This window comes from Tupaia chinensis, unplaced genomic scaffold (assembly GCF_000334495.1).
Source record: "Tupaia chinensis unplaced genomic scaffold, TupChi_1.0 Scaffold000320_1, whole genome shotgun sequence".
NCBI lineage: Eukaryota > Metazoa > Chordata > Mammalia > Scandentia > Tupaiidae > Tupaia > Tupaia belangeri.
Window position 1 is genome coordinate 138,035 of NW_006159813.1, and position 18,556 is coordinate 156,590.

At 47.0% G+C, this 18,556-nt stretch overlaps 1 protein-coding gene across 4 annotated transcripts in view; it reads right to left on the minus strand.

Annotated features, from left to right (window-relative positions):
• The window catches only part of ACACB (acetyl-CoA carboxylase beta), a 127,150-nt gene that overhangs the window by 22,645 nt on the left and 85,949 nt on the right, over positions 1-18,556 (minus strand). For all 4 annotated transcript variants that reach the window (XM_014588962.2, XM_006151486.3, XM_006151488.3 and 1 more), the window contains 16 exons: positions 18,475-18,556; positions 18,200-18,313; positions 17,603-17,692; positions 15,717-15,835; positions 13,685-13,822; positions 12,728-12,827; positions 12,529-12,636; positions 11,338-11,394; positions 11,041-11,082; positions 10,312-10,527; positions 7,248-7,403; positions 6,227-6,430; positions 4,361-4,516; positions 3,233-3,355; positions 2,862-3,131; positions 786-883 (listed from right to left, as the gene is read on the minus strand). In XM_014588962.2, coding sequence (XP_014444448.1) covers positions 786-883; positions 2,862-3,131; positions 3,233-3,355; positions 4,361-4,516; positions 6,227-6,430; positions 7,248-7,403; positions 10,312-10,527; positions 11,041-11,082; positions 11,338-11,394; positions 12,529-12,636; positions 12,728-12,827; positions 13,685-13,822; positions 15,717-15,835; positions 17,603-17,692; positions 18,200-18,313; positions 18,475-18,556 — 2,073 coding nt within the window. The remainder of the gene's footprint in view (positions 1-785; positions 884-2,861; positions 3,132-3,232; positions 3,356-4,360; positions 4,517-6,226; positions 6,431-7,247; positions 7,404-10,311; positions 10,528-11,040; positions 11,083-11,337; positions 11,395-12,528; positions 12,637-12,727; positions 12,828-13,684; positions 13,823-15,716; positions 15,836-17,602; positions 17,693-18,199; positions 18,314-18,474) is intronic.

Consider the following 18,556-nt stretch of genomic DNA (forward strand, 5'->3'; position numbering starts at 1 on the left):
AATTGAGTTCATTGGTAGAACAATTGAATGGGGGGGGGGGCGGAAGCCATTGAGGGCAATCATGAATGTCAGGGACAATGGAGGAGGAAGATGGGACATGGCAGAGGGTGGGGATGGGGAATCTAGGATGGCAAAACAAAAGGCAAGGTATGCAGGACACAAAAATTGGGAAATCATTTGCTGAGAACATATATGTTGATGTGCTTGATTGAGCCAATGCACAGGGTATTTTGGATGGAAAATTCATATGTGTGTTGTGATGAGAAAAAAAAATTTATAATAAAAAACAAAGTATAAAAAAAAAAAAGGAGAGAGAAGAGGATAAAGACAGCAGTGAACAATAGAGAGGCAGGATGTTAATGAGAAATAGATATGGTTTACTACCTGTTGATGATGACATGTATAGTATTCTCAACTGAACCGGTCTGGGAAGTATTTCATGATGAGTGAAGTCTTTTTAATAAGCAAAATGAGAAAAAGTGATTGATTGTTTAAAAAAATTATAATAATAATTATTGGGAAAAGCATGGAAAAGATATTGAATGATAAAGTGGGGAGATTGATATCTCTGTATTGACTGACATGCATGGCATTCCCTTTTGAAAAAGCAATGGAAGTCAATGTAAAGTTATATGTAATCTAGTGTAATAGAAAGAAGATTATGATGATAATAAAATTAAAAAAAAAAAAAAACCTCCACAAGCCTGGAGGCACAGACCGATTCCACGCTACTAGCCGACATCACCCACAAGTAGACTTAAGGGGCTACTTGATCAGTTCGTTACCTGGACTCTCCTCCTTCCTCGATGTGCTCACAGTGGACAGAGTTCAGGGAACTGATTCTGGTGTAGTCTTGAGGAGTCAGGTACAGGTACTTAAATCCCTTTAAAAAAACACATGAATGAGGATATGAGGCCAGTCTGTGGCCTCGTGGTTATGTGAGCTGAATCCTACATGGCTGACTGCATAGTTCTAGTACTGGACCCAGTGGCTTGAGAAACATGCCAGGTGCACGTGCATGTGTGCCCAAAATCCCAGTAAGAAGAAATGGAGCAGAAGGAATTGCAGTGTGACCATGTTCCATGGGGAGGTGCTTTCTCACTTTCTGCCCCCCTTTCTCTGATGAGCATGCGTGCCCTTTGACAAAACTAAAAAGGTAAAACAACCATAAAGCAAATTAAAACAAAACAAAACAAAACAAACACCTGCATGCGTCAGAGTTAAATTTCTGAAAACCAAACAGAGACTGTCCTAAAAAGAATATCTATCAGATTAAAAAAAATTACTGAGGATATGAACTCAGTTCCCTGCACTCAAGAGCCAGTTTTATTTTTAATGTCACCATTATAGGGTAGATATTAGTAACATGTTAACAACATGTCAATAACATATTAAGTTGTCTGATGTTACGATGACACTAAAGTAGCTATGAACTAAAGGTCAGCTTTGATTAAGTACTTTCTGTTCATCTTTATGACACAGACTCAGGCTTCCCTTGGTCTCTTAATCTTTCCATGTTTGGTCCCCTAAGGAGAATAATTCTCAGGCATTTTTTCTCATTGTCAGACTCGTCAATGACATTTAAATATTGAAAATGTACTGTATAGGCACCATTTACATACCTTGTATGCATGCACATAAATGGGGACTTTGAACCGTTTGTAGGGCTGGCCCCAAGGCCTAGTGGTTAAGGGAGCCAGATCCCACATGGCTGACAATGCAGTTCAAATCAAGGCCCGAGCAGCATGAAAAACACACCACATGTGCTCATGCTGCTCCAAACCCCAAAAGGATGGAGAAATGGAGAAGGGATTGCAATGTGACCAAACCCTCCCGTGGGGTGTTTTCATTCTCTCCCTCTCTCTCTAGTGAGTACACATACACCCTCTGGCAGATTAACAGATTTTGTAGAAGGGGCCAAATAATGGTACAGCAGTAACACAACTGGACCCAAATTGGAAGGTCCTGAGTTCATATTCCGGAGCCTCGCTGTCCATGCCAGGCACCCAGTGTCGTGCCCACAATACAGGCTGGATGGGGCTGGGGGTGGACTGTGCTGTGGGGACTCTATTCGGGGTGCCTCTCTCTCTCATCTAGAAGAAATAAGTAAACTTTAGCCTTGCATTGCAGCTCTGCTGCCTTGACCTGTCCCAGACTATTTTAAGAACTTCCTGAGTCCAGGGATGGTGTGTTACTCATGTTCCCATTCCCAGTGAACTCTGTACTGGGGAGATGCTCAGGACAGACAGCTCAGTATTTATCATCGTTTTCCATGATTGCCCCACTGATGAGTCCTTTTAGACATTCTTGCCTAATTACCACTCCCCACAGTGCAATTAAAAAAAGCTTACAGTGAAAATCTCTCCAAAAAAAAAAAGAAAAAAGAGAAAAAAAGCTTGGCAGATAGCAAAATTTTGGCAGATGGCATGTATACACACTAGAGAGAGAGAGAGAAAGAAGATAAAGAATCTTCCTTCCCTACCTCCCCATCTCTTCCACCCACACACCCCCACCTCTCTGACCCCTCCAACCTCCCCACCTCCCCTGACAGGGCCTGGCCACACAGCAATCCTTTTCTCTCCAATTCTCTATCCTGGGCATGTGTGTACATTTCAAGCTGCCAGGGCTGGGCCTCAAACCCTGGTCAGCCATGTAGAATCAGGTTTCCTCTATATGGTGCTTAACTGCTGTGCTAGTGGGCCAGCCCTCCCAATGACCTTTTAGTACCACTGATACACTTTATGCTGTTTACACACTACCTGAATATTTGTGCTATACACACACACACATGCACACACACACAGACATACAAATACATTAGCTCAGCAGAATCGCAGCAGCATGTCAGCTTTGGGACCTACTTTGAGGGGATCTTCTGGGTCTACCCAAGCCACGTGGAACATGTGTTTGATCTCCTCAGCCAGGCCAATGCGGGCCCCACTGTTGGCTGCCAGGTAGATTTTGGGGATGCCCTCTGCCCGGGCCATCTCAGAGGCACGCAGGTACAGAAGGTCCTCCCCTGGTCCAAAGGAGCCAATGCGGAAGGTGATATCGTTGCTGATGACAATCACGTCCCGTCCTTCTGGATACTCCTGAGTCTTAAATCTCATTTTGAAGGCTACCATTCCCACCTGTGGAGGAGACAACACACAAGGAAAATGGCTTGTTTCTTCAGGGGAGACTTCCTGGAAAGGGTGACCCCCACCAAAAGCTGGGCTCTCTATGCCATTACCTCGTTCCCACCAGGAAGTCGGTTCATCTCCACCAGCTGGCCCTGGGAGTCCAACACTAGCTCCGTGTACGTCAGGATGTCTTTGGGGTACTTGTCTGGGGAACCCCACAGTTTAAAGAGGGCCTAAGGAGAGGGAAGTGACAGGAAAATCTTAGAGTCATCGCTAGGAAAGTACTGTCCTTCCCAGATGAAGAAGCAGGTCATGAAGTGAGAATTCCCAGTGTGAATTCTCTAGTTTCTTTGTTTTAAATTACAAAATATTTAAAGGATGGAAAAAGAATGTAAAATAATAAATACCCGAGCATAGAAAAAAACACTTGAAGGAAACACACTAAAATATTAGTGTAAGCATCAGTGGTGGGCAGATTCCACAAGGGTGAAATGTTATGAATTTATTTCTATTCTTCTGTAGTTTCTAATGCCTACTTTCATCATCAGAAAAACAGCGAAACATTATTTTTTAAAATAGGACTGAAATTCCTCAAAGGCAGTGACCCCGTTCTCTTCCTCAGTCTATCTAGCCTTAGAATGGTGTCCGGCAAGTAGCAGGTTCTTAATAAATGAGCATTTAAAAGACCAGAAGGGAACACTTCAGAATGTTAAGCAATTTGTCACTGGTACATGAACTCTAAGTTTATTTATCTGCTTTTCCATTTTCTAAGTTCTACATTATATACCTTCATCACTGGGATAATATTAGGTTTACTTGGGGGAAAAAAATACCATGAAGTCACTTTCAACATTAATTACTTTTTCTTCATGAAGACTTTTTGAAATTTATTTATTTTGCAATAGGACATAAGAGGTTGCTAGAGAGAGACAGAGAGAGGAAAGTGAGAAATCACTCTCCCAGGGAGGATGGCCATGCCACAATCCCTCCTCCTCTGTTCTCCTCTTGGGATTTTGGGCATGTATGCACACACTCCTGGCATGCTTTTTAAGCCACTGGGTCTGGGACTTGAACCACACAGTCAGCCATGTGGGATCCAGCTGCCTTAACCACCATGCCACCTACTGGCCTGATGACCTTGTTCTTTAGAGTGGGTCTTCAGAAGAGTAACTAAGGACAGGGGTTTGATTCTAGTCTGGGAAGACGGGGTGGTGCCACATCTACACTGTAGGACTTGCCTGCCTGAACATTTCCGGGAAGTCGTACACGTAGGTGGTCCCCAAGGACTGAGCCTGGAATCTCTTGGCCTGAAGCAGGTCCTTGGTGACGTAGGGAGTGTTGATCAGCATCCCATGCTGGGGCCCTTGTTTGTTGCCGAAGGAGTGAAACATGATCTGGACCAGAAAGAAAGGAAAATAGACAGTGAGGGAGGCCGGGTTCAAACACCAAGTTCCTCCAGTTAATCTCCACCCAGACCCCCAGGAACTCAATGGGGGAAGCAGCACATTCGCATCACGCAAAAAAGTGAGGGTCTGGGATGGCTCAGAGTCTCTTCTGTGCCACTGTGGACATCCTGAATGAGAAGGGTTTATGGAGAGATGGAGACACAGCTCCAAAATTTTGATGGATCAAAGTACTACGTGCACACATGTGTGTACACAGCAACACCGAAGTGCACAGGTAAAAATGGGTGAAATCCAAATAAACTTGTATGTAACAACAGTACCACACCAATGTCAATTTCCGGTTACTGACAGCATACTAGTGATAAATAAGAGGTGATCATTGGAGGAAGTCAGATGAAGAGCATGGGGAAAATATGCTTTATTTTTTTTCCTCTGTACTATTTTTTTAATAACTTCTTGAGTCTCGAAATATTTCAAAATAAAAGTGTATATAGGGGCCAGCAGGTGGTGTGGTAGTTAAGATGCTTGCTTTCTCACTTTCCTTCTCTCTCTCTCTCTCTCTCTCTGGTGAATGCACATGCCCTACAGCAAATTAATAATAATAATAATAATAATAAAGTTAATAATTCTTCTTAAAAAGTGTATACAGGGGCCAGCAGGTGGTGTGGTGGTTAAGATGCTGGACACTCCCAAATGGCCAACGACAGTTCAAGTCCTGGACCTGGTGACTTGCTTCTCACTTTTCCTCCCTCTTTTTCTCTGTGTCTCTCTCTGGTCAAATTAAAATAAATGAATAAATAAAATTAAATAAATAATTCTTTTTAAAAAAGTGTATATATACACACATACATACTGATATATGCATGTGTATATGTATACACATGAGAGGGAACTTCACAAAGTTTATAGAAAATTGAATTAAAGTACATGTTCATTTTGGTACCAAAAAACCTGGAAATCCATGCATAGCTTTTCCTTTTTCTTTCTTTCTTTCTTTTTTTTTTTTTTGAGTGGGGGGAGGTTTTTGCTATAGGCCGTGTGCACTAGCCAGAAAGACAGAGAGAGACAGAAAGTGAGGAATCACCCCTCCAGGGGGGATGTCCACGCCGTAATCCCTTCTCCTCCATTCTCCTCTCAAGATCTTGGGTACACACGCACATGTCCCCAGCATGAGTTTAAGCCACCAGTCTAGGACTCGAGCAGTGGAGTCCAGCGACATAGCCATTATGCCAACTGCTGGTCCTGCTTTTTCATAATATGTATTCTCCATGATCTTTGTAAAGACCCCTTGTGTACACACACACACACACACACACACACACACACACACATCAATAAAATGCAGTCAAAGGATATTTAATTCACTTTGTAAAAGTCTGTTCTAAACCACGGCTGGGAAAAACACCAATCTGGTAGGTTCATTATACTCAATCATCTTATCCTAAATATGACCATAGAATGGATTAACCTTTGAGGGATTCATTTTCTTTCCCAAGAGAATGAACAACAGGGACTTGTAGGCGAACATGTTTATCATGACATGGAGCTATACAAGGAGCTCTCAGAGGAGCTCCCCAATCTGGCATAGAACAGCCAGGCTGCCCCCCACCAGACCCCCAATGTCCTCTAACCTACACTGAATGTGCTGAGCACCATTTCTGTTCTGACTTACACCTCTGTGGCCCAGCCCACCCTTACGTTTCCGGATCTGGGGTCAGTCACTTCTTTGTAGAGGCTGATGTCCAGGTAGTAGCCCGACTCGTTGGTGATGAACAGGCGGATGGGAATGGCACTGCCAGTGGTGGTCTGGCGGATGTTGATCTTGACCTCAGCTTGTAGCACGCGGAGTTTCCACAACCGGCTGCCGTAGCGCATAACCATGGAGCGCACGGACTCCTCGATCTGCGCAGAGCACAGCAGTTCAGGTCTCAGAGTCTGCCCCGCGCACACTTGCAATGACACTGAGGATACCGGGACGGTGAGATGTACACAATGCAGGATGCCTGGAATCCAGCGTGCATCCCACCAAAACTACGGTGACAACCAGAGGCATCTGGCTGAGCATTTCAACTCACTGCTTCATTTTGTCCTCAAAAGTACTCAAAGAGGCAGGCATTTTTAACTCATGGACAGATGGGAGACAGGCCGACAATGACAGAGTTGGGCTCATACACTACACCATCTCTGTATGCCTCTTAAGCCTTTGCATGGTTTTCTTCTGCAATTACATCAACTGGTAAAGCTGGGGTAGCCACTTCGGCTCCTCCACCCCATAGACACTAAAATTGTATTCTGGAGCTTCTTTCACCCCAGAATCACCACCACAAGTCTGTCTACTTATGAAGAACGAGCTGATGGAGAACAGCCCAGCCCCAGACCTCGAGGTCTTACTCCACTCCCCCTCCATGCAGTTCCCAGCAGAGCCTGGAATCAATGAGAGGACAAAACTTTGTTTTACGAGACACCATGGGCATCCGTGTTCTCCTTAAAGTGAAGTATGCTTGAAGAGGGTAAACCTGGAAAGAGGGCACGTTCTACAGCCGTGGCTGAAATGCAGAAGGTTCAAACATGTACAGATTCATCCCAGAACTCAGGTCTTCAGTGCCAGAGATACCCTAAAGCCGCATGGCATGAAGAGCTACAGGGCCCAGTGAGGACAAATCCAGAGCCCAGCGAGGACAAATCCAGAGCCTGGTGAGACCCTCCCCAGAGGCGCGACCTTGAGAGGGTCCATGATGACGGTAGGCACGAAGTTGAGGAAGATGTGGTTGCAGTCGGTGCGCACACTGGTGTTGTTGAACGCCACCTCCAGCTCATCCATGGCCTCCAGAAGCAGCCGCTCGCCCTCATTCTGCAGGTACTCGAAGGAAGCTTCCTGCCAGAGAGTGGGAGGGGCAGCCACTAAGCCAGGGCACAGGGCTTGTGCCAGAAACTTGGCCTTGGACAGGTAGAGGCAGGAGGAAAACACTGACCTCCAAAGAGTTAAGAATGGCAGAGCTCTGCCAGCAGAGGCGAGGGAGCACAAAGCTGTCTGGTGAGTTAACCTTGCCTTTTAGTTCTATGTTCTCATGCTTTGACACCTGGGGCCTGGTTGACCCTAGAGGGATGGCTCCTTCCAGGGCTGGCCAGTTTCTAGCCACAGTGAAGGCTGGCCTGTGGGCATGCTTTCCAAATGCAAACCAACCAATCCAGAGCTTGTAGCCCAATTGCCTGCTCTACCCAGCTCTCGCATCCCAAGCTGTTCTCTGCCTCCCTAATCACCTCAGGGCCTGACGGCCGGGTAACTACTGGCAGCCTTTTTACCCCGCAGCCTACTGAAGTTATGCCAAGGAGCCAACCCTAACAGTGTTTACCCTGCCCCACCTGCAGAGGCCACAGTAAAAGTGCTTGTCCCCTGGCTCTCTCCACCACCTAGCTCACCCTGGTGCTTCCCGTGCAGCCCCTGCAGTGTGGTGAGCCCCCTCTTGGGAACTGTGACTATCTATCTATCTTGTCTATGGCCACCGTGTCCACATCTGTCAGCTTCACCATACCTGACTAACAACAAAACCAATTAAAGCATCTAGTTGACTGAGATAGGAAAAAAATTATATTAGTAGGCTGGTCTCATGGCCTAGTGGTTAAGGGAGCCAGATCTGACATGGGTGACCATACAGTTCAAGTCCCAGCCCCAGCATATTGAGAAACACGCTGGGCACATAAGTGTGCATGCCCCAAATCCTGACAGGATGGAGAAATGGAGAAGAGATTGTAGCATGACAACATCCTGTTGGGGTTGCTTTCTCCCTCTCCCCTTCCACCTTCCATGTGTGTATGTACCCTCTGGTCATTTTTTTTTTTTTTTTTTGAGTGAGAAAGCACCCCACCACCCTGGGGAATGGTCATGCCACAATTTCTTCTCCTCTATCTCTCCTTCCATTTTGGATTTTGGGCACATATGTACATGGGCCCAGTGTATTTCTTTTTATTTTTTGGGAGAGGTTTTCACTATAGGGTGCGTGTGCTCGCCAGACAGACAGAGAGAGACATAGAGACAGAAAGCGAGAAATCACCCCCCAGGGAGGATGGTCATGCCACAATCCCTTCTCCTCCATTCTCCTCTCGGGATCTTGGGCACGCACGCACATACACCCGGCGTGAGTTTTAAGCCACCGGGTCCGGGACGCGAACCGCGGTTGACTACGTGGGAGTCCAGCGACATAGCCATTACGCTAACTGCTGGTTCCCATGCCCAGTGTATTTCTTGAGCCTCATGGTCTGGGACTCAGCTCACACAGTCAGCCATGTGGGATAGAGCATAACCATCATGCCATGGGCAAGCCCACTGTTGACAGATTTACTACAAAAAAAAAGAAAAGAAAAGGAAAGAAACAAAATGAAACAATAAGGGATTCGTAAAAATAATAATAATTTTTAAAAATTAGACACATATCGTACATCCATGCAAGGAAATAGCATGCTGTGGACCCCTAGACCATGCTTCATTAACAGGAAAAGAGGTCTACAAGTAGCTGATCAGGAAAACAGTAACAGTCCATGTGAGCTCTCTACACTGAGCTCGGATCTGTAGTAGCATCCCTACAATGCCAGGCATGGAATTTCATCGAGAAAGGCTGCCCACTGAGTGGCAGGATTCTGAATGCTCTAGTTTGATTTTTAAAAGTAGTTTTCAATATTGTTTACAATTTTCATAATATGCAGTGACTTCAAAAAGTTTATGAAAAATGGAATGAAAGTATACATTCATGGTACATAACTTAGCACAATGGCTATGTCACTGGACTCTCATATAGTCGACTGCAGTTTGAGTCCTGGACCCGGTGGCTTAAACTCACGCTGGACGCGTGTGCACATGTGCCCAGGATCCCAAGAGGAGAATGGAGGAGAAGGGATTGCGGCATGCCCATCCCGCTGGGGGGTAATTTCTGATTTCTTGTTTTCTGTCTCTCTATTTCTCTCTGTCTTCCTGGTGAGCGCACGTGCCCTATAGCAAAAACCTCTAAAAAAAAAGGAAAAAAAAAAGAAAAAAAAGTAAGTGTACATTCTTTTGGGGGCAAAAAAAAAAATTGAAATTCATGCATAGTTTCTCACAATATGCATTTTCTATGCACTTTCAGAAGGCCCCCTGGTATGGTCATGGATTCCTTTTCTAAATGCAAGAAACAATGAAATGATCAATCAGCAAACATGAAAAATTCCCGGAACAAACATGTATCTTTCCAACCTCTCAATTCTCTTCTCATGCACAGAGATGCACATGACTCAAGAAACAGATCCAGGGACTAGCAGATGGTGTAATGGTTATGTCTCTGGATTCCCATATGGCCAATCGTGGTTCAAGTCTCGGACTGGAAGGCTTGAAACTCACGTTGGGTGTGTGTGCGTGTGTGCCCAAGATTCTGAGAAGAGAAAGGATTGCAGTGTGGGCACACATCCTGGGGGATTTCTCGCCTTCTGTCTCTCTTTCTCTGTCTCTCTGGTGAGTACATGCACCCTACGGCAAAAATCTATCTATCTATCTACGTACCTACCTACCTATCAATTAATCTATCAATCAATGGATCCAAGTGCCATCAATGAGACATGGCAACAGGCCACCTGGCTGTCCACCTCCTGCCCCAGACTAGAGCATCTCAGAAACAGGGCAGGGTGTGCCCTGTGCACCCTCCAATCCCAGCATGCAGCCCAGGGCCTGAAACTGAGCAGGAGCTCAAGGGAGAAAAGGCCTGGGTGTGAGGGACGGGCTCATGGGGAGAAAGAAACACCCTGTGGTGACATCATACCTTTGTGACCAGGTCCGAGTGCCTGATAATGGCGCGGATGAAGAACCTGTGGTCTGTCACTTCTGCCCCTTCCTTCACCTTGGCAGCGCCCAAGTACAAGTGCATCTTGTGGTTGGCACAGGGCACGGCAGTCAGGTCAAAGTTGCGCATCCGGCTGAGCTCCAGCTGGAAGGCCAGGGCGGGCTCCAGGTGACGGTAGATGCGATCTTCTGCAAACTACAGGCGATCAGACAGTAAGATGGTTTCACCAACCTCTTTCTCTTTTTTTCTTTAAGTTTATTTATTTTTCTTTGGTCAAGAGAGACAAAGAGAAAAAAAAAAATAGAAACAGTACCCCCAACAGAGTCTTTATGCCATGATCCACCCCCAGCTTCAGTCAGCCCCGGGCCATGAGCGTATGTGTGCCTGGCATTCTCAGAGAAACTCCAGCCACAAACTCAGAATCTTCTCACATGTGTCAGCCTCGCAGTGTCAGGTTTTACTGCGTACCACCATCCAGCCCTCAGACAACCTCTTGCTCTTACATTCTTCTAGAACAGTGGTAGACAAACTATGTTTGTGGACCAGATGCCTTGTCCTTTTTGTTTGTTTTTGTTTTTGCTTTTCCCAATGGAAATACAATCCCAGAGGAAGGCAGGAGTCCAGCACAAAAGTGGCCGTGTTCTAGAATATGGGATGCTTTAAGCACCAAGGACCAGGGAAGAATAACACCCTTGCTTTTGGGCATACCTCATCTCTTGCTCTGAATGTGAAAAACTTGGGAAATTCTTTCTGCAAAGAAAAAAAAAAAAAGATCCATGCAAAAAATTAAATCAGGCAAGACTCCCTGAAATAAAGATATATATACACTTATTTTATGATTGTTAATGATAACTCAAGGCACTTTTAGAATGAATCATCTGGAAAGTGTTCTTTTCTAGTGACTGATCCCTTCTACCCCAATCTACAGAATACACATCAAACATAAGGTGCTGAGGCTCGAGGATATATAAGACTCACATAGATGAACCGAGAACTGGTACTGACCTCTTGGGCGATCAAGAACGTGATTCTTCGGAGTCCATATTCCACAAGGATATTTTTCTACATTAAAAGCAAAGATACAATGGAACATTATTGGCCATAAAAGGATTGAAGACGAGAGTGTTACCAAAGTGGACGAACCTTGTAAACCTTATGCTAAGTTGAAGAATTCGGCCACAAGAGACCTCTTTTCTGTGTGATTCTGTTTACATACAATGTCCAGAAGAGGCCAAATCCACAGAGCCGGAAGTAGATTATTGCCTAAGGCTGGAGGGTGGGAGAGATATTTGGTTTGGGGGACAAAGTATAATCACTGCTCTTGGGTGCAGGATTGTTGGGGGGGCCATGAGAAAAGTGATCAAAATTAATTGTGGTGATGGCTGCACAACTCCATGAATATACCAAAAGCATTCAATTGCACACTTAATGGATGTGTTTAGTGTGCAAATTAACTCTTAACAAAGCAAAAAAGACTACCCAAACATCACAGTGCACACCATAAATACACACTTTTTTTTTCTTGCTAAAGGATGTGTGCATTCACGAGAGATGGGGTGTGAGGAAGCATCCCCTTACGGAGCATGGTCACACTGCGATCCCTTCTCTTCCATCTCTCCTCCTTTCTGGATTTTGGGCATGCACACACAGGCACCCAGCATGCTTCTCAAGCCACCAGGGCCAGGACTTGAACCCAGGATGGAAAAAGAGAGAAGGGACTGCAGTGTGTCCACGCCTCAGTGGGAGGTGCTTTCTCCTTATTCCTCTATCTCTGTCTCCCTGGTTAATACACATACCCTCTGGCAAAAAAAAAAAAAAAAAAAACAACTCTTTCCTTTCCCCTAGTTGGTGTATATCCTTCTAGCTCTTACCTCTTAGATATGCCACATATTATACGGATCATACAGGCATATGCAGAGATATACACAGGGAACCTCTTTGATCTTATGGCTATCCTTCCAGGTGGGTATTGGAGATCTGTGTCCCTTCTCACAGCCACATGGCACTTCACAGCATGGCGATCTGTGCTATTGGAGCCCTTCCTGCCCACATTTTCCGAACGTGATCCTGGTCCTTCCCACTGCCCTCTCTGGCTAAGAACCACCAAGTATCTTAAGCTCCATATGACTTGGTTAAAGGACAGGCAAACTTCAACCAGCTGCCTCACCTTATAAACCAGAGGCTTGCCCAATGTACCTTGGATTGCACGAACGTCCGGAAGATGGGCACCAGCTCCTCGTCCTCCAGTTGGTCTGAGCACTGGATGGCCACATTCAAGATGTGAATGGGTTCTTCTCTGAGGCTCTGGGAGAAAAACACATGGGCTGCAAAGAGAAGGGTCCAGGGGCCGCAGCCCAGTTCCATCCGCAGTTTGCCCCCTGGCTCAGATGCTCACCTTGTAATCATCCTCAGAGTACAGGGAGTTGCGGGCCTTGCTGAAGAGGGGGGTGTCCTTGGGCACATTGGCGAAGCAGGAGATGACTTCATCGAAGTTCCTGGGAGAACGGGATAAGAGGAAGAGCTAAGGGACCACTTTTCCAAGGGGACTAAGGTCAAGTTCCAAGCCAGGCACCCAGATTCCTAAGCTCTTCCTCTCCCCTGCCCCCGATCCCACTTAACTCTATGCCCAGTTCATGTGGTTCCCTGACTAGGTCTGAGAAGCCCCTGTAGGGTCTTTCTCAACAGGGAAGAATGAACCCATGGGATCTGTAACCAGGAATAAAAAGAAAGACCTCAACACTTTGGGGCACTGGCTGGGCTTGAGGTTGACACATAGTTCCCCTTCTACTTGACTGGGAGTCCCTAGAATCCTCGCCTCACCTCTGAGTCAAACAAGGAAAGGAAGAGTAATCACCATTCCTTGTAAGGCTGTTGTGAAAATTCCACAAGATAATCCAACTATGACTTATAACCCCCAGGAGCAGGATGAGAAACAGCAAGAACAGCAAGAGTACCAATAGCTACCATTACTGATTAAGATGTCATGTACACAGCACACTTGAAATACGTTATTTTACAAATATCTTATTTCATTTGCATGGTGTCCCTATGAGGTGGGTCCATCTATTATTCCCATTTTAGAGATGAGAAAAGTAAGGTTCAGAGAGGAGAAATGATTTGCTCAGTCAAATAGCTAGGAGGTACAGAGCCAGGATTCAGAGCCAGAAACATGGACATATGAGCTCAATCTCTGGGCTACTGTACTGTTATGATTCTGCCATTACTAACTCGCTGTGCCGGGTGTCTGTGCCAGGTGAACAGGTGTAGGCCTCCCCTGGGCCCTTCCCTGGGCCAAGGGAGGTCCGCCCAGCCCCCTGCGCAGGGTATCTGGAAGCTGGGTCCTGCTGGGTACCTGGTGAAATCCTCGAATTTTCTGAAGGCCACCATGGCGCCCATCCGCTGGCACAGTGGAGAGAAGCCACTGTCCATGAAGAGTTCTGTGCTGTGCCTTAGCAGATCAGGGTTGGTGACGCTGATGGGCATGGCCATCCTGCAGGGAGACGACCAGGAGTGGGTGAAAAGGCTCTCTGCGGACCCAACCCTAAGAGTTGCTCCTAGAGCTCTGGTGAGCCAGATTAGATCCCACCTGCCCCCGAAAAGGGGGCTTAAAACAGGGGAGTGGTGTTTACAGAGATGAAGTTGGAGTCAGGGGCTAAGGGATCTCTTCTGATTCTTTTTTGTTTCTTCTTTTTTTTTGGAGAGGTTTTTGCTATATGGCACATGCACTCGCCAGAAAGGCAGAGAGAGACAGAGAGACAGAAAGCAAGAAATCATCCCCCATGGGGATGGCCACGCTGCAATCCCTTCTCCTCCATTCTCCTCTCGGGATCTTGGGCACGCACGCACATGCGCCTGGAGTGAGTTTAAGCCACCGGGTCCAGGACGCAAACCGCGGTCGACTACATGGGAGCCCAGCGACATAGCCATTATGCTAACTGCTGGTTCCAAAACAGGGGAGTGGTGTTTACAGAGATGAAGTTGGAGTCAGGGGCTAAGGGATCTCTTCTGATTCCTCAGGACCTGGCTACAGAGTAAGAGCTCAACAAGTGAATGAATGAACAAAAGAACAAATGACGCATATAAGCAAGTCCAGCCCCAACATGATCTCATGGGAAATCCTAAGTGGTAAACTCAGTCAACTCAGGAATGAATACTTGCACTGTCAGTTTCTCCTGCAGAGCTCTGGCCTGGGAGGCTGGTAAGGGGTGAGGCTGTACCTCCTAACTCCTCCTCCACCATCCAACCTGCTCTTGGGACAAAATCAGCAGCTTATTAGAGTCCAAACTCTGTTTGAGTCTTCGGCTATGGCTGCCAGGACAAGCTGCTCACCAGGAGCCAACCCAAAAGGGGTCACCTGGCTGTGAGAATCCTGAGACCAGGTGCCAGAGGGGCTGGCAGGTGGTATTATGGAGAAGAGCTGACAAAGACTGTCTTACAAAGAGGGCCTGTTTGCCAGGATGGCCCTTGGCAGGAACTTGGATGTGGGTGGGTTCTCATCATGCCCTAAATGAAAAGTGCAGTTCCCTGCACCTACATGGTATAAATGTGGCCACATTGAGCACCTGCTTTCTTTAGGGAGCCTGAGTTTGTTTCCTCTCCACCCACATTGAAGAACTGATTTTTGGGGGCCAGCTGGTGGTGTGGTGGTTAATGCAGCTGGATCCTACATGGCCAACTGCATGGTTTGAGTCTTAGACCTGGTGTGTTTTGGGGCATGTGCACATATGTGCCCAAAATACTGAAAGGAGGAGAAACAGAAGAGAAGGGACTGAGGTGTGACTATTCCCCAAGGGACGTGCTCTCTCAGTTTCCCTCTCTGTCTGTGTCTTGTGAGTGCATGTGACTTCTGGTAAATATCTTTTTTAAAAGGAGTTAAGGGGGGCCTGCAGGTGGCGTGGTAGTTAAAGGCACTGGACTCCCATATAGTCAACCACAGTTCAAGTCCTGGACCTGCTGGCTTGCTTTCTCACTTTCCCTCTCCCTCTCTCACTCTGTCTCTCCCTGACCAAATTAAAATAAATAAATCAGTAAATAAAGTTAAGTAATTCTTTTTTTTAAAAAAAAAGAAGGAGTTAAGGGACCAGTATAATGGTTATGTCATTGGACTCCCACATGATTGAACATGGTTCAAGTCCTGGACCTGATGGCTTGTGACTCACTCCAGGTGCATGTGTTTGCATGCCCAAGATCCCAAGAGGAGAATGGAGAAGGGATTGCGGTGTGGCCATCCCCTCCCCCGGGGGGGGCGAAGGTGATTTCTTGCTTTCTGTCTCTCTGGCAAGCACACATACTTTATACCAAAAATCTCTCTTAAGAAAAAGATAAGACTACAGTGGTCAGAGAGAAGAGAATTGGGCCATGCCCAGGGGTGCAGCGCTCCATACCTGTTTGGGTGGGAAGAGGGCAGCATGAACTGGAATTCTACCACGCAGGTGCCGTCTGGGAGCTCCCGGTGCTGCAAGCTGTTTAGCTCATAGGCAATGTAGCCCCTCCGTACGTACACCTGAGAGAAAGAAACAGCAAATCTTATCTCAGAGGGCACCGCAGAGTGTCCTCAAAACCTGAGAACACTCAGGGGAAGGGTGACACGGAATGCTGTCTAGAGGATCCCTAAGATCAGTTAAGAGCAGATGTGCTCATATGTTTCAGAATGTTACCAGCTACACAAAATCCACTCCCTAAACTCTAGAGCAGGGATTAAGAAACCTTCTATAAAGGGCTAGGTACTAATGATCATATGTAAACTAAAACCACAATTAACACAGAAAGTCAAATTTGGCCCCACAGTCTAGTGGTTAGGGGAGCCAGATCCTACATGGCCAACTGCAGTGAGAATCTCAGCCTCAATGGGTGAGAAAAAAATCACACCAGGTACATGTGCATGTGTCCCCCAGATCCCAACAGAATGGGGAAATGGAGGGGAAGGGATTACGGCATGACCATGCCCTGTTGGGATTGCTGTCTCCCTTTCCCTCTCCCTGTCAAGCACATGTGCCCTCTGGCAATAAAAAAAATTCAACAGAACCTAGTTGGGACACCACAAAGTGTGTACGTGCGCGCACGCGTGTGCACACACACACACGTGCTGGAGAGTAGACATTTTAGGCTTTGCAGGACTTATCATTTTGGTTGCAACTACTCAGCTCTGCCATGGTAGCATGGAAGCAGCTGTGGACAAACTGTTGGAAATGAAGAGTGAGTCCTGAGAAGGATTTTGCCAGAGTTAGCACCTGGAGGGGTGAAATAGCCCTGAGGCTGTGAGGTGATCATGAGTCCAGTAAGGTCCCAAGGGGACCCAGTCAACCTCTGGCATCAGATGGGCCACCCACAGGGTCTAAGAGATGCACAGGAGGCAGTGGGGGCCACAGGGACCACTAGGGTGAGGACAGGAAAACAAACCACCCTCAGCTCAGAGACGCCAAGCAACAAACCCACATGGGCAGCACGAGGTGGCAGCTCACTTTCTTGAAAGTGGAAGAACAGATTAAGAACTCTGATTTCGGGGCCGGCAGGTGGCATGGTGGTTAAGGACGCTGGACTCCCACATGGCCAACCACGGTTCAAGTCCTGGACCTGGAGGCTTGCTCTCTCACTTTCCCACTCTCTCCTTCTCTCTTGCTCTGTCCCTCTCTGGTCAAAATAAAAAAATGAAATAAATGAATGAATAAATAAAAAAAATAATTCTTCAAAGAAAAAAAAAAAAAAAAGAACTCTGATTTCCTGACACCAGCAAAACCTCTCTTGGCCCCTGAATTCAGGAAGATCGGAGCAGGAGCAAGAACACCTGGCTCAGACCTGGTTTTCCTTCTGGTGCTGCCCTTCTCAGCCCCATCTAGTGGGGCAGTCACTTAATCCGTCGTCTAGGCTCCTTCTTCTCTCATAGGCCCATGCAGTAAAGTCTTTCAAAGACACTGAACACATATGAGTTGGAAGGTTTGGATCATGTGTCTTGGCCTTGGCTTCGGGTGGGTTAGTACTTGTGCCTTGCCAGAGGAGGCAGGAATAACACACGAGACGGTGGTGGTCACGAACATGGACTCTGGACTAACACTGACCTAGTGTAAAAGGGGTGCTGCTCCTTCCTAGTTATGTGACCATGGGCAAGTCACTTCACCTCTCTGAGCCACTCGGCTCTTTCCTCTATAGGACGAGGATAGTAATAGTACCTACCTTGCAGAGAGCGACAAGGTCAGGTGCATGGAGAGTGGACAGGGCATGCTAGAACCTGCACATCGATTGTTGCTATTGCTGGGTGGGCCTCCCTGCTTACCTCCAAGGAAGCCATGCACACGACTTTGTTTGCGTGATAGAAGAAAGTGGGTAGGACGTCAAATATGGTTGTTTCTGAGAGTATTAATTTCTATGGAAAATGGAAAGTGGAAGAAAGAAAAAGTTACGATTACCACATTTTAGTGACCAGATGGAAGAGCTGGAGGTAAAATCGGCTGGGAGAGAGCTGGTCACATTGCCATCACTTGACACAGCCAAAGCCCGTCTGTGGTTCCTTCTACATTTAGTAGTGGAACATCTAACAGTGACAGAAACTCTAAGATGATGGCATCTCCAGTTCCAGATGCCAAAAGGGTACCTGGGAGCTTGTAAAGGAGCAGAGTTGGGGAGGGAGGGCCTGGGAAGACAAGGCTGCAACTTAGCCCCATGAGAGCTCGCCGCTTCCATATATGCCCTACCACGCCTGAGTTTTGAAACTGGACCTGCAAGGAGCCTTCACTGCCTGACACTACATCCTGCAGCATGGGGCTCCCGCCCACTTCTCCCAGAGCCACTGACATCCCTCGGGCAGCTCTGGCCATGCTGGACTGGACAGCGAGCCTGGAGGACAGGTGGAAGGAAAGAGAGGACCTCTCACCTTGAGGTTTTCTGGGCAGAACTGATGGCCATACATGTCAATGGCAGAGAGGAAAATCGATTCCACCTGGTTGTGTCTGAGTTCATAGGATGGAAGGTGGGAGGCAATCAGGACCTGAAGGGGGAGGGGGGACAGGAGCTAGGGTGAGCCAACCTCACAGAAAGACACAAGACAGCAGTACAGAGTGACTACACGTGATGGCGTTGTGCACGCTGGGGGCCGCATGGAAGTATGAGGAGGACCCTGCACAGTGGGGACCGCGCTGTAGACCCTACCTGTCGGGCGCGGAGGGCCACTTTGCAGTGCTCGCTTTTGCTCAGCTGAGTGAGTTCATTGAGGATGGAGGTGAGCTCTTCC